The sequence below is a fragment of the Planococcus citri genome, chromosome 2 (assembly GCF_950023065.1).
Source record: "Planococcus citri chromosome 2, ihPlaCitr1.1, whole genome shotgun sequence".
Taxonomy (NCBI): Eukaryota; Metazoa; Arthropoda; class Insecta; order Hemiptera; family Pseudococcidae; genus Planococcus; species Planococcus citri.
In genome coordinates, this window is record NC_088678.1 from 30,633,595 (window position 1) to 30,646,924 (window position 13,330).

Consider the following 13,330-nt stretch of genomic DNA (forward strand, 5'->3'; position numbering starts at 1 on the left):
CGTAGGTATATGAATTATTGTTGATGTGAGGCTTCCAAAAGTACCTACACCACAAAGCCAAATTCCAGATATGTTCGATTCAATTTTTCGATTTGTGAACATTTTTGAACGTTTATACATTAGGTATAATGATCCACTTTCCATGAAATCGATCAAAATTTGTTGAAATTGAATTAGGAAGCTGAAATTTGATTTATATCTCAATTTTGATCTGCCAAATGCCAAACCGAGTAAAAATGGTTTTGTGCCTTTTTGGGACCTCCTGCTGAATTTTTTCAATTTACCAAATTCACTAGTGTTGTTTTGAGTATTTTTGGGGGCTGCTGCTCATTTTTGGAGGTTTCAATTTTCGAAAAAATTGTCATAAAAAGGACCAAAATAAAAACAAACTGGACGCTCTGAAAAGGGTGCGAAACTACCACCAATCGATGAGTTGAGAGGCCAAAAATTATACTTGCATGACCAAATATCACTTTTATGAGTAGATAGCTGTATCTCAATTACTACAGAATTTTGATTTTTTCCATAAAAACTTAACTGGGGAATGTTTCAAATTTTCTTTTAAAATTCAGAAAAGAAATTCAGGCACTAAAATTTGGCTTGGTGGCATATTTTCAAGTTTTTGAAATCATTTTCCTCGCAAAAGAGTTATCTCAACCAGCAGAAAAGATTTGCTCTAAACACAGCTAAATTGAACGAGCATGCGAAAATACACCACCAGCCCATATTTTAGGTGCTCAATTGCATTTTTCGATTTTTGAAAATCAAATTTGAGCCAAAAAGGGAGGAAAAATCAAAATGTTGGCAAATTGACCTAGAAATCAGAAATGTGGCAGGTTCCCCGTTTTGCAAACTTTTAAAAAATCTGTTGGAAGCTCAAGAACTGCTCAAAACAGTTAATCGATTCATGGAGGAGGGAGGGGTCGAAAATAGAGAAACATACCATATTTTAGCATTCTGGGTCAATTTAATAAAATTTTGATTTCCGCCTTTTTTAGCCCAAATTTGATTTTTTTAAATTCATTAAAAATTGAAAAATGGACTTGAACATATAAAACTCCAGCTGGTGATATATTTTTGCAACCTTTTTTGATTTAGCTTTGTTCAGTTCAATAAAGTCTCATCTTTCAGACATCACAAGGGAAGTGTTTCGACCATTTTTCTAATGCTTGAATTAAATGGAGGAAATAGTTGAAAAACCATCTAAAAATACACCACCAGACAAAACTTTGAAGATTGAATTTTATTGTTTTATTTTTGTCAAAATTTTGGAAAATTCAAATTCCTATAGTCTTTTTTTTTTTAAAAAAAAAGATTCGAAATTTGATCGATTGCATGGTGGTAGTTTCAAACTTGTTTGGAGCCTCAATGCAATTTTGGAGTTTTTAATTTGTAAAAAATCTTATAAGAATTGCTAAAATTAATTTTAGGCACCCACAATAAAGTCGAATTAACCATTCGTTCAAACCTTTTTCCCTGATCCTTTTACATGTAATTTTTCGAAATCGGTCGCTGTTCTGAGTAAAATCAATATTTTGGTGATCAGAAATAGGGCAATAAACTAAATTTCAGCTTTCTGCTACGATTTGGTCTAGTTTTGATTTTTTTCCATGGGGAATCATGTCGAATTTTTATGATTTTTCCAAAAATCTAAAAATGAAATTTGGGGGTCTATTTTTGGATACTGCTTCAATCTCTCTTTGCGGGGTCTTGAAAAATTTTTCTCTTCTCAAGGTATGCTTTGGTTTCGCCCTTGGTAGATAATTATCTACCAAGCGCCCTTGGTAGATAATTATCTACCAAGGGCGAAAAAATTGCACATTTTTACCCCAACTAGGTATTTGACTTTTGAGGGATTTTAAAGGGGTACTGAAAATTGCTAATCGAGCCATCTTCGCTCCAAAAAATAGCTCATTGGAAGGAGAACCTCTTAATATCAGAATACGTACATTGTTTTTTCATTAGCTTAAATATACTGGTAACAGATCAATAACTATATCGTGCCATTATAATTATTATTGTACGAGGTATTCTTCGATAAGTGCCTACAAATGCTAGATAAAAGATATGTACTCTACAATCTATTTCTGTACATATGGGTATAAGTACTAGCTCATCTTTCAAAAGAATAATTGAAATGATTGTTAGTAAAAAAGGTCATAGCCTATCTGTGAACTTCGTTGAGTTCATTAATATTCTAAAATTAAAGCAAAAGATTAGATAAACCTTTGTGCGATGGTACATACTGGTAATTTTCTGGTAACAAAGTAAATTTATATCGCTCAAAATATCTAGCAACTCGTAATTTTACTTTTTGATACGCTGATTTTAAAATTCTTCACTGTTTAGTAGGTACCAGATACCTAGTAGGTTCGAAGGGTCATAAACCTGGGATTTGATTAAGTATATTTATTGATTAGGCATTTCAGTTATGATTATGCGAAATTTAAAAAAAAAATAATAAAATAAATAAAAATTTTAAAAAATCAAATACTTTGCATTTCTTTGAGCAACTGTACTCCCTTAGTTCTAGCAAAATGCTGCATTCTCAGATTGGTTCTAAAAATTGAAAGTTCAGTAATACTACTAGGTATGCAACTTCTAGACTTGAAAGGTCCTTCAGAATACGACGAATACTGGAATTTTTCCAGCAAAAGCGTTTTTCAGCTCAGGAAAAAAATCAATTGATCAATTGAACTTGAATTTAAAGTCTTACTCTAGTCCAAAAAAATTGAAAAATGTTTCAATATTGTGAGTTGAAACCTTGAAACAGGAAATTTCAGCTATGTAGATGGAATGTTTAAAAAAAAACTGAAAAAATTTTCAGAAAATAATCTTGGTCTATTATTTTTTTGAATTAGATTAAAAATTGGCAAAATCTCAGATATACCTATTCGTAAAAAAGTAATTGTTTTCCCTAGCTAATAGAAGAGGCATCATCCAAGCATATTACATTAATTTACCTATTTCAACAAAAGGTACATTATAAGCATCCAAAAACTGTATTTTCTTCAATCTGCCTGTTCAGTGAAGAGCCAGCAACCCAAGATGCACATTTGTTTCAATGGACTTATCATCAAACGTCATTGATAGCTTTTAAAAGGCAAAACTAATCAAAGAAATGAAACGAAACGCAGACAGCGAATTTTCTACGTATGTAATATGGGTTGACTTGCTTATTTGCTATCGTCAAAGATTGGTTTGTTCAAGGCGTTCATCGATTTCGTATACGTATTTTTGACCTTTGAATGAACCTTTTACAAATAATAACTTTAATTTTGTTTGAAAAAGTTGAATACCTGGTACCTACTACCTACCTAGACCTATCCTTACATGAATGCCACATCCCTCCTTCAATTTTACCTACCTATAACGTTTCCAAGGTAATCGTAAACGTATAAAAGGTCTACCTATTAATTTCTTTTTTTAAGCAGGTATAATTTTGAAATGATCGATTACTTACTCAACCTTTTGCTATTCGTTCGTTTCAAAATTATCAAACAATTGAGGAATCTAGTATTATTTAAAAATTCGCCTCTGTTTCATCGTTAAATTCTTCCATTAAATTTTATTCTTACGACGATTTTTTTTTGTTCGATTTAATTGATCGATAAACGTGTAAGAAATTAAGAATAAAGGCGCTGCTGTGGTGTAACTAAGCACGTTGTTCTGTATTTTATGTGATTTATTATACTTATAGGTACTATGGTCATTGTAATTATGAATTTCATGGCCATAGACGATCCACATTGACAGATTTTGCGGTTCGTAATATTTACTATAAAAAATTGCGGTATGTAAATACGTATTAACGTTGATAGGGATTTTTTGGTGGGGTGTAAGAGGAGTACGTATTTAGGTTCTAAAATACTCCAATAATTACTCGTAGGTATACCTCCAAATTGTTGAACAAGGATGGGTAGTTATATTGAATGAATTCAAAATGTGCAACGAATTGACCAAGGTCATTGTTGGTAAATGAATACGATTTGATGTGCAGTGACCTACGAGTACATTGTTTTTTTTTCCTTTTATTGACGAGCAACTATGCAGCTAAAATGAATTAATCTATTCTACGTGTGTTGTTTTCATTCATTTTTTATATATATTTTTTTTATTGATCTGCAGGTACGTAGCAAAAATGATAAAAATTATTTAATCAGATACCTTTTCCAGCCCTTTTTCATATTTTCCTCTCAAGTTGAAAATTCTGAGAGCTGGCTTTATCTGAATTCATACGATCCATTGTTCAAGCTCTCCCGCCACTTACAAATTTTAAAATTGGACTGAAAAAATTGCTGATGGAAAATCTCGTTTGTTTTTTCAAAGCACGTTCTGTCGTGAACTCTTCCGGATAACAAATATTATTGAGGTATTTGTAAATAACAATATCATCTTCTCCTTTCCCCTTTGTTACGCACTTGGTGACATGAGAGGCTACGTGACACATTCCTACAAGATGTGTTCCTGCACCAGAACCTAATTTTACAGATATGAAGTCTCTGCATCCGCTGGCTTCTCTTATTTCTGAATCTGCATCAGCATATGCGTATTGTTTGGCAATTTCAATGCATAGTTCTATGACGTAACTGTGATAACGATTTAATGTTTCTGAACTGCCACATATTCTTGAACTGAAAAAGAAAACTGGGGAATAATTTGGGAGACATTCGAAGCAATTTATGAGCCAATGTGACTTTCATTGTTTCAATAGTAGGTAATCTAATTTTCGAGGAATAAAAATAATCGAATATTTACCATTTCCAGGCATTGAATTCTTGGGGGGTTATTACTTCATCAGCATTGCACAACATATGAAAAGGACACATCATTATTGAAAATATCAAAAGTAAACGCATTTTTGTTGTTTTTTCTACAACTGTCTCACTATAGCTAGATGAAATTGTAATTTTACCGACTTTTCTTATTGTTTGTAAAATTTTAAGAGCACGAGTTATAATGCTTTTCCTATATGTTGATTGTCACCATTAGGTACATACGAGTACATATACACATAGTAGGTGAGATGCTAGGTAGGCTACTAATATGTCACTATTTTTGAACTAAATGCGCTAATTGTCGTGAAATGTGCAGATGTTCGTCATCGACAGTTTGTCATTAGGTTGAAACAATTGTTCAGATATCTTTGAACTGTGCCTGCAAAGTGCAAAAGTTGAATTACTCGTATGCAAATGTTAATTGGGATACGAAATAGGAAAAAATATGTAGGTACCTACTTTCAAACTTAATTTTTTCCTAGATCGTCCAAGCGGCTCATCTCTTGTAAAGATCAACTTCACATTACCTATTTCTTTTCGTTCAAAATACTCAAGTTTTCACATGGGACGGAGGGGATTCGAATCACGAGTCAGATGAAAAATGTCGTGATTTAATTCGTAATTTGAGTCATTTTTTCAGACGTGATTCATGATCGGTGATTCGAATCACTTTTTTTGAGCAATGATTGGTGATTTCTAAACATTATGATCAATGAAGCATGTTCAGTTGTTCACGAATCATTTTTTACATTTTACTCAAAATTTGAAATAAATAGGTAGAGGTACTTTATCAGGATATCTGACAGGTAGTGAAAGTAGTGAAAAAGTAGTAAATTTTGTTAAAAAGGTAGTGAAAAAATAAAAAAAATTCAAACGCGTTCCTTTTTCTCGATCTTTATTCCGTAGAAAAGACCTCATTTGTCGACTTTTTTAGAGTTTCAATTACACATTTTTGAGAGCTCTTTTTTCACGTAAAAAACTTATTGTTCAAATTCAAGAAATGTTCAAAGTTTGAATCAGAAAAATAAATTCCTTTCTGCACAAATTTTTTTTTACTTCTCAAAACATGAATTTTCGAAAGCGTTTGGCCTCGCTTCGCCCGGGTTCGTTTGCTTTTTTTCCAATGAATTTTTCTAAAAAAAAACCATCATTTGAACTTCAAAATTTTGAAGCAAAGTAATTTAGTTGGGGGGGGGGCTCGCATAAGGATCATTTGCACCCCCTGCCGATCCGGGCATTGATTGACAGGTCAGCCGAAATCGCAGATTTTGCGTTCCAACATTAAAGTGCCTTTTTCGATTTTTGGTGAATTTTCAAAAATCAAATTTTGGCCAAAATGTGAGAAAAAATCAAAATTTTACCAAATTGACCTAGAAAGCTGAAATTTGGAATATACCCTATTTTCAACCAGCCAAATCGATTGGAAACTGTTTCAAACCGTTATGACCAGTTCTGGAGCCTCCAGCAGATTTTTGAAACTCGAAATTCTCACAAAATTTCATCAAATGGATTTGGAAAGCCGAAATTAATTCTGCAAACTAATTTCAATACGCTGCGAAGTCGACTGCAGGTGAATTTTAAGTCGTTTTGGAGCTTCCAGCAGTTTTTTGGAAATTACTGGAGCCTCCAGTAAATTTTTAAAACTTGAAATTTCCCCAAAATTTCATTGGAGGCTCCAGAACTGATCAAAATGGTTTTAAACAGTTTCCGATCGATTTGGCTGGTTGAAAATAAGGTATATCCCAAATTTCAGCTTTCTAGGTCAATTTGGTAAAATTTTGATTTTTTCTCACATTTTGGCCAAAATTTGATTTTTGAAAATTCACCAAAAAATCGAAAAAGGCACTTAAGCACTTGAAATTTTGAAAAGCGAAAAATTCCCATGTAAAATTTTTCCTCTCCCCCCGGGTCCCTTATCTTAAGTATAATATCTAGAGCTCGGATTTTTATGATTTGTCATATTTTCATTCATCACAGAAGATCGCGCATATCCTACGGATTTTTGTGAATCACACAATTCTGAGTAAAATGAGCCCAACTTGTTAGCGCATATTTTGCATATTTTGAGTATAAATGCATATAAATGCATATTTTAGACATTTTAAGCGCATATTCGTCATATTTTGGCCATTTTTTTCATTTTTCAGTCATAATTTGAAAATTTTGGCCAAGAATTCTTTTTTGGAAGTATTTTTTATTAAAAATGTAAAAATTTGAAAAAACGTTTTTTAATTTTTTTTTTATCACGTTGAGGCGATTTGTATAAAATTGATTATGCAAAGTAAAATTGGAAACTTTAACCTCTTTTTGTTGAATTTCTTAATTTTCTAGCCTTCCTTCACCTTTAAAATGAAAAATTCTTTCTATAGATACCCATATTGATGTTGCATAAAAGTGCATATTTTGATGGATTCGGGCATATTTTGTCATAATTTGACCAAAATAAATGCATGTTTTGTGCGCATAAAAATCCGAGCTCTAATAATATCTTATCCAATTTCAATTTTTTAGAACATTTTTCCTGTGAAAAATTCTACTTCGTTAATTTTTTGTGTGTGTGGGGAGGGGGGAGGGCAAGTGGATAGCATGCCTGAAAATTTGGTTGAAAAAGGGTAGTGAAAAAAGTACTGTGAAAGTGTAGTGATTTTTTCAACAACAAAAAATCCTCAAACGCTCTTTTCATCACATTTTATAAAAATTGTCGTAAAGTTTGTTTAATTGTGCTGAGTTTTTATCCAAATGCCAGAATTGAAAAGAAGATACCTAGATGAAAATCTAAGCGAAACACAATATGGCTTTGTAGTGAAAAAGGGGGCGAGAGATGCCATTGCCCTGCTGAAAGTGATCATTCAAAGAGCACTGAATGCAAACAGGATCAATATATGTACATAGGTACTTATAATTTTATTTGTATTATTCCAAAAGTAACTCCTCTTAAAAGTGATATCAGATTAATTTTCCAGCGAGGTGCGTTCAAATATCCTTCCGTGGTAAACCTTTTTGGCTCACATATACCATTACGGAAATCGTAAATTATAATATCGTTGCTTTTTTCTCCTCTAGTTATACATTTGGTAACAACAGATGTTATGTGACATATTCCTACGAGATGTACTCCGACCGCGTTTCCTAACTTCACTGATACGAAGTCTTTACATTTGCTGTTTTCTTTTACCACCGAGGGTTCATCAGCGTATTCGTATTGTTTGGCGAGTTTAAGGCATGTTTCTTTCACCTTAAGGTGATAACGTTCGAATACATTGGAATCACCGCATAGTCTTGAGCTTGAGCTGAAAAAATAATATGTACCAGAGAGTATGTAATTTAGAAAACGTTCGCGTTTCGATCTTAAAATTAGTATAAGGATAGATTTCTGCATTTTTTCTTGCATGTTAAAATGTGTAGGTAAAAGTAGGTACCTATACCTAATCAATTAATGAAAAAGTCAACTTTTGCTGAAACTGAAAGGCAGCTGCAAACGAATGAGGGGGGGGGGGGTCGACTTCAACACTTGTGTAAAAGATGAAACTGATCAAGGAAGCTTTATATTTTTATTTTTTAATGAGTAAAAATAATTGAAAATTTACCACTTCCATTCTTTAAATTGTTCGGGCGTTATTATCGGATCAGTATCAGGATCAGTATCAGATCGACAAAATGCGCACGAAGAACTCAATACTACGAATAATATCAAATATGACGGCATTTTTTCTGACTTTATCCTTGCCACTGTGCCATGCCACTACACCCTGATAAATTGAAATTTTATCTTACGTATGTACTTAGCACTTTACCTAAGTGTGTGTCTCTGCCTATGCAACCTCACAAGCACGAGTAATTATAATATGACTTGAAAATGTTCCAATTAGGTACGTAGACATGGTGCATAGGTAGTATGCTTGTCAACTTTTCTTTCTCTCATTAACCAAAAGTTGTAAATTTGTGTAGCTCTAATTGCGAACTTCACTTCTTAATTTTTGAAGAATGTAGAGATATTTGTCATCTACATTGACAGGTTTGTGGATGAAGGAAGGCGAATTATACCAGTATCTTTGAACTGAGTAACTTACCTACTCAGTAGAACAGGTTGGGTATAGATGCTGAAGCGAAAAAACCACGATTTTTTCAAAAATTTTATCCTCTTTGAGGTGTCATAGCTCTCCTCCAGGGGCACTTTGTGCGATAAATTTTTTTTGTGCCTGACTTGCAAATCAAAATGAATGTCCCTGCTGAATTTGGTCAAAAAACCTTGGACTTTTTTTCTAAGATGATCCATTCTAATACGTGTATTTTTCAGAATTTTTTATTGCAGGTGCCTGACCTACAAAAATGTGAGGAACAGATTTTTTACAATTTTTCCCGCCTAAAGTCGTTGATTTTGGTCGAAAATTTTTTTCTCGCAACGCATCCTGGAAGATGCCCAACTGCATCATTTACCTGAATTTTGGACCAAATTCGTCAACTTTTTCCATGTTTCATCCTTTTTATTTTAAAAGTTAATTCGCAACATTTTGAGAACGCCTGGCCCAGATTTTGGGTAACCTATAGGGCTAAAATTCAGTTCTAGAATAATGTTTCGCAATTGCAGCAAAATTATAAATTTCTGACCGGTCCCTGCTCATTTTCATCAGCTATGATTACCAATTTTCTAATTTGAAAAAATATACCAACTCACAATAATGAAAAAATCAAAAATATCTAATTTTGCTGAAATTGCAATACTATACCTACATTGATACATATAATGCATTTCGTGTAAATATTAGTGTAGACAATGTAGACATGAATTTCAGCCGAGCCCTTTCGCCCTTTCGGAAACAGGACCTGGGCGGGGTGCCCAAAATAATGCGATTCGATTTTTCAAAAAGACGTACATAGTACATACCTATTATTCAATAGCTTTTAGATTCTTATTTAGAGGAAAAGAGGAGAGGAAGTTTTCTTCAATAGTTCTGCAAAAAATGAGAACCAATGCGAAAAAAATTCAGTGGTTTTTCATTCTAATTGAGATTTATTTGCTTTCTGTTTTGCTTTCAGGATTTTCAAGTAAGATGTTGTGACCTGCGTAAGTTTCCCGAAAGGATGAGCCATGTGACACAATACATTGCAGCATGTACATACACATACACACGAGTATGTACCTACGAGTAATACAACGAATACAGAGCCCAATTTCACTGGTACGTTCATTTTTTAATTTGCTTTTATTGTTTACGATTTTATTCACTCGATTTTGAGTTGAATCAGGCAGGAGTGCCGCATATACGAGTATTTGAGCGAGAAAAAAAAGAATTTGGTGCTGCATTGATTTTTTTCAAAAATTCGGTATAACGTTGCTGGATGGTCCTGAAACTATGGGAATTTTTTGCATTTAATAAAATGTCCCTTGGGATGGATTTGCTTCATTTCTGATCAGCACTTTCCTCGCAATTTACTATATGTAGTACATTTGCTGGCATCTCTAGAAGAGTAGAAAAGAATTTTTTCAAGGTTGATGAAAGTAACTACTCGTATTTACGAGTGCAATAAATTGAGTTCAGTTCATGATTCACCTCATCTCATCACGAGGATATTACACCTGTCAAGAGTAATAAGTCATCAATTTTCACGTCATTTACAATGGTTCTGCTAAGTGTCAAAAAAAAAAAAAAATGATGAAACCATACGTATAACGAATGCATGTTTTACGGTTATGCGTTTTTTGTAGAATTTTAGCGGTTCAATTTTGTGTTTCATGTTGAAATTTTTCGTTGTGATCGCGGTTACTGATCGAGACTTTTGTTTTATTTGGATGAAAATTTTTTAACAATTTTTATTACCTGTTCTACACGCAAATCTCCTTCCGGTATACCCAATCTCTTGCGGATTACTACACGTCAGAATTTATTCCGATCTTGAAAAGAAGTTTTCAAAATGAAATTTTATGACGAGGTTTACTCGATGGAAGAAGTGATCAAGTTATATTTTGCTGAAAATTGTTTCATAATGATACGTTAATTAATTTATGAAATTGGATTAATTGCAATGGTTTGTAGAATGTTTTGAAACTTGAAAGTCTCCTCATCCGGATGTATCTGAAGTCAGTATTAGGTTTAAGTTGGAATACCTACTACGTCGTCGCGGTTATCATTACGAAACATCGTGTTTTATAGAAACGTACTCTATCTTAGATTTTTAAGCCTTTACGTTTTGTGTGTCTCATTAGTAGGTACATTATCTGTAAATAAATTTCATGATTCATTTGAGAATAATAATTTGGCTTAAGAAGTTGTGGAAATCAAATTTCAGCGTTTCCCATAAATTGCATCAAAGTTTGATTGGCCAAAGCAAAATTTCCAAAAATTTACCACAGAATCGAAAATTGAAATTCATCACTTGAAATTTGGCTTGGTGTATATTTTGGGATGCTCTCTCAATTTTTCCAAGTCCAGACCAAAAACTTTTCTACGGTTTGAGACACCTCTCTCATTTTTTTTCGAGACAAATGACGCGAGGTTGAGAACCCCTTCATATAAGTACTACTTTTCGGTGGTTATAATTGATTTATAATGATTTATACGTACATAGGTATCAAGAGCAGTACGTAATGAAAGAAGTTCAAAACACAAGTCAATGTTGGATGAATTGTCATCAATTTTGACCAAAAATAAGTCAGGCATCTAGAAATTATTCCTTTTTTTTTTTTTTTTTTTGTTAACGTGTGTAACCGTGTACTTTGATTTAAACTATCCCCAAGAAATAAAAAAAAACTACGACCTTATCATTTGACGAATTATTCGAACGTTATTGGTTCAATCAGGTGCCTGAAAAAAGACTTGTTATTGGAAAAAAATATGAAAAATAACTGTATCTTCGCTGATTTTGAAAAATAATATCAAGTGGTTGCAAATTAATAATTGTAGATATCGTAGCGTCGATAAATTCTAATTTTTCTCATTGCTACGTAAGTACATACTTACTCGTACTTTTTACTTTGAATTTTAAAATTCGAGTATTTAACCTATTCTTTGTTGCTATCAAATAGGTACGTATACGACTTGAGCTTTCACTGTTTTTTTTTCCTTCCTATTCAGCCAAATGTTACCTATCTCTAATTTCAAACTTCAGATTGCAAATTGGGTCGATTTACGCAGGAAATGCATATGTTCCCATTGTTTGGCATCTGTGAAAGTCAAATAATTATTTTGACGCTTCCCATTGTGCTCGCTTGTTTACGAATTCTAGAAATCTCTATGATTTCGCACACATATTACATATTTTTCGATGCATAAAAAACGCTTCAAAAAGTTTTGTTGGTTAGCCTCCGTCGTCGTTTTTAATACTCATTTGTTTCTAACGACAAAATCAAAAATGGAGTTGGATTCTTAAAATGTAATTTTTCTTTAGAATGAATTCCATGATCAAAGAAATTTCCATGACAACAAGTTTGTCGAATTCACCAATAGAAATTCGTTCTTGTAGTTTGAAACTTCAGCGATGAAATTTCCAAATCGCTAGATCATCTCAAGTCCTTCAAACGGGGTGAAATTGGCATTTTGAAAAAATGTATACTTATCTTTGCTAGTTTTCAATCGATTTTTTTTTCAAACGTGCAAGGATGCTGGACATCATCTAGGGTCATTCGTGGCATTTTTTTGAAATTTATTGTTTTAGTGAAGTGCGCATTTTTATTTTTTCTGTGGCTCTTTCGGTAACTTTCTTTACTTGTGTAACTAGGTAGACTTACTGTATCTCACCAGAATCATCAACAAAAAAATTCAAAAAAACGAGTTTTCCCGCCCAAAGTCGTCAATGCTGGTTAAAATTTGTTTTCTCTCAGTCTCAGTGATCATGGAAATTACATCCAATTACGTCATCGACCTAAATTTGGACCAAATTCGTAATTTTTTCTTGTTCTATGATTTTGTATTTAAAAAATTGAATCGTGCTATTTTGGGAACCTCTGATCTTTTTTTAAATGACTTAAAACTCGAATTTATGCCTAGACTAATACACAACACGTAGACTTGATCTTCGTGTGTAGTGGGTACAGTTTTCCAAATTTGGAAAATAATCACATCTGATGAAAATGATTAGGAAAAAATCATGAAATTCTAATTTCATCGTATTGAAAGCTGTTTCAATAATTCGATATCTGTGTGAAATATTTATTGAAAATTAATTAGGTAATCATGTTGGTTATTATTAATGGAAAACGAGGAACTTTATGAACAATAAAGTATCTTCAGGTGCTAGTATAATAATTTTAATTTTATCATGGAAGTTTTTACAAAGTAGGTACCTCTGGTACCTACCAAACTATTAGTACAAAATGTACTTTGAATGAATAGGTACCTAAATTTCTCATCGATTCTTGCCACGTATCGTAGGCTTAAATTAATTCTTATGGATGTTTTAAATTCAAAAAATGAATAAATAAATGGGCTCTGCAGTAAAAATACGGTTTCAAAGTAACTTAATGAAAAATGATTATCAACCTAAAAGTCCACAAGTAATCGTTTTAAAGAATGAATTTAACGCAAGTCTCCATGCTGGTGTACTCAAAATACCTT

General features: G+C 32.8%; 1 protein-coding gene across 1 annotated transcript in view; it reads left to right on the top strand.

Annotated features, from left to right (window-relative positions):
- The first annotated feature begins 9,805 nt into the window (after positions 1-9,805).
- The window catches only part of LOC135835389 (splicing factor ESS-2 homolog), a 61,115-nt gene continuing 57,590 nt past the window's right edge, over positions 9,806-13,330 (top strand). Inside the window, exon 1 of the mRNA XM_065349624.1 lies at positions 9,806-9,958. Coding sequence (XP_065205696.1) covers positions 9,890-9,958 — 69 coding nt within the window. The 5' untranslated portion in view covers positions 9,806-9,889. The remainder of the gene's footprint in view (positions 9,959-13,330) is intronic.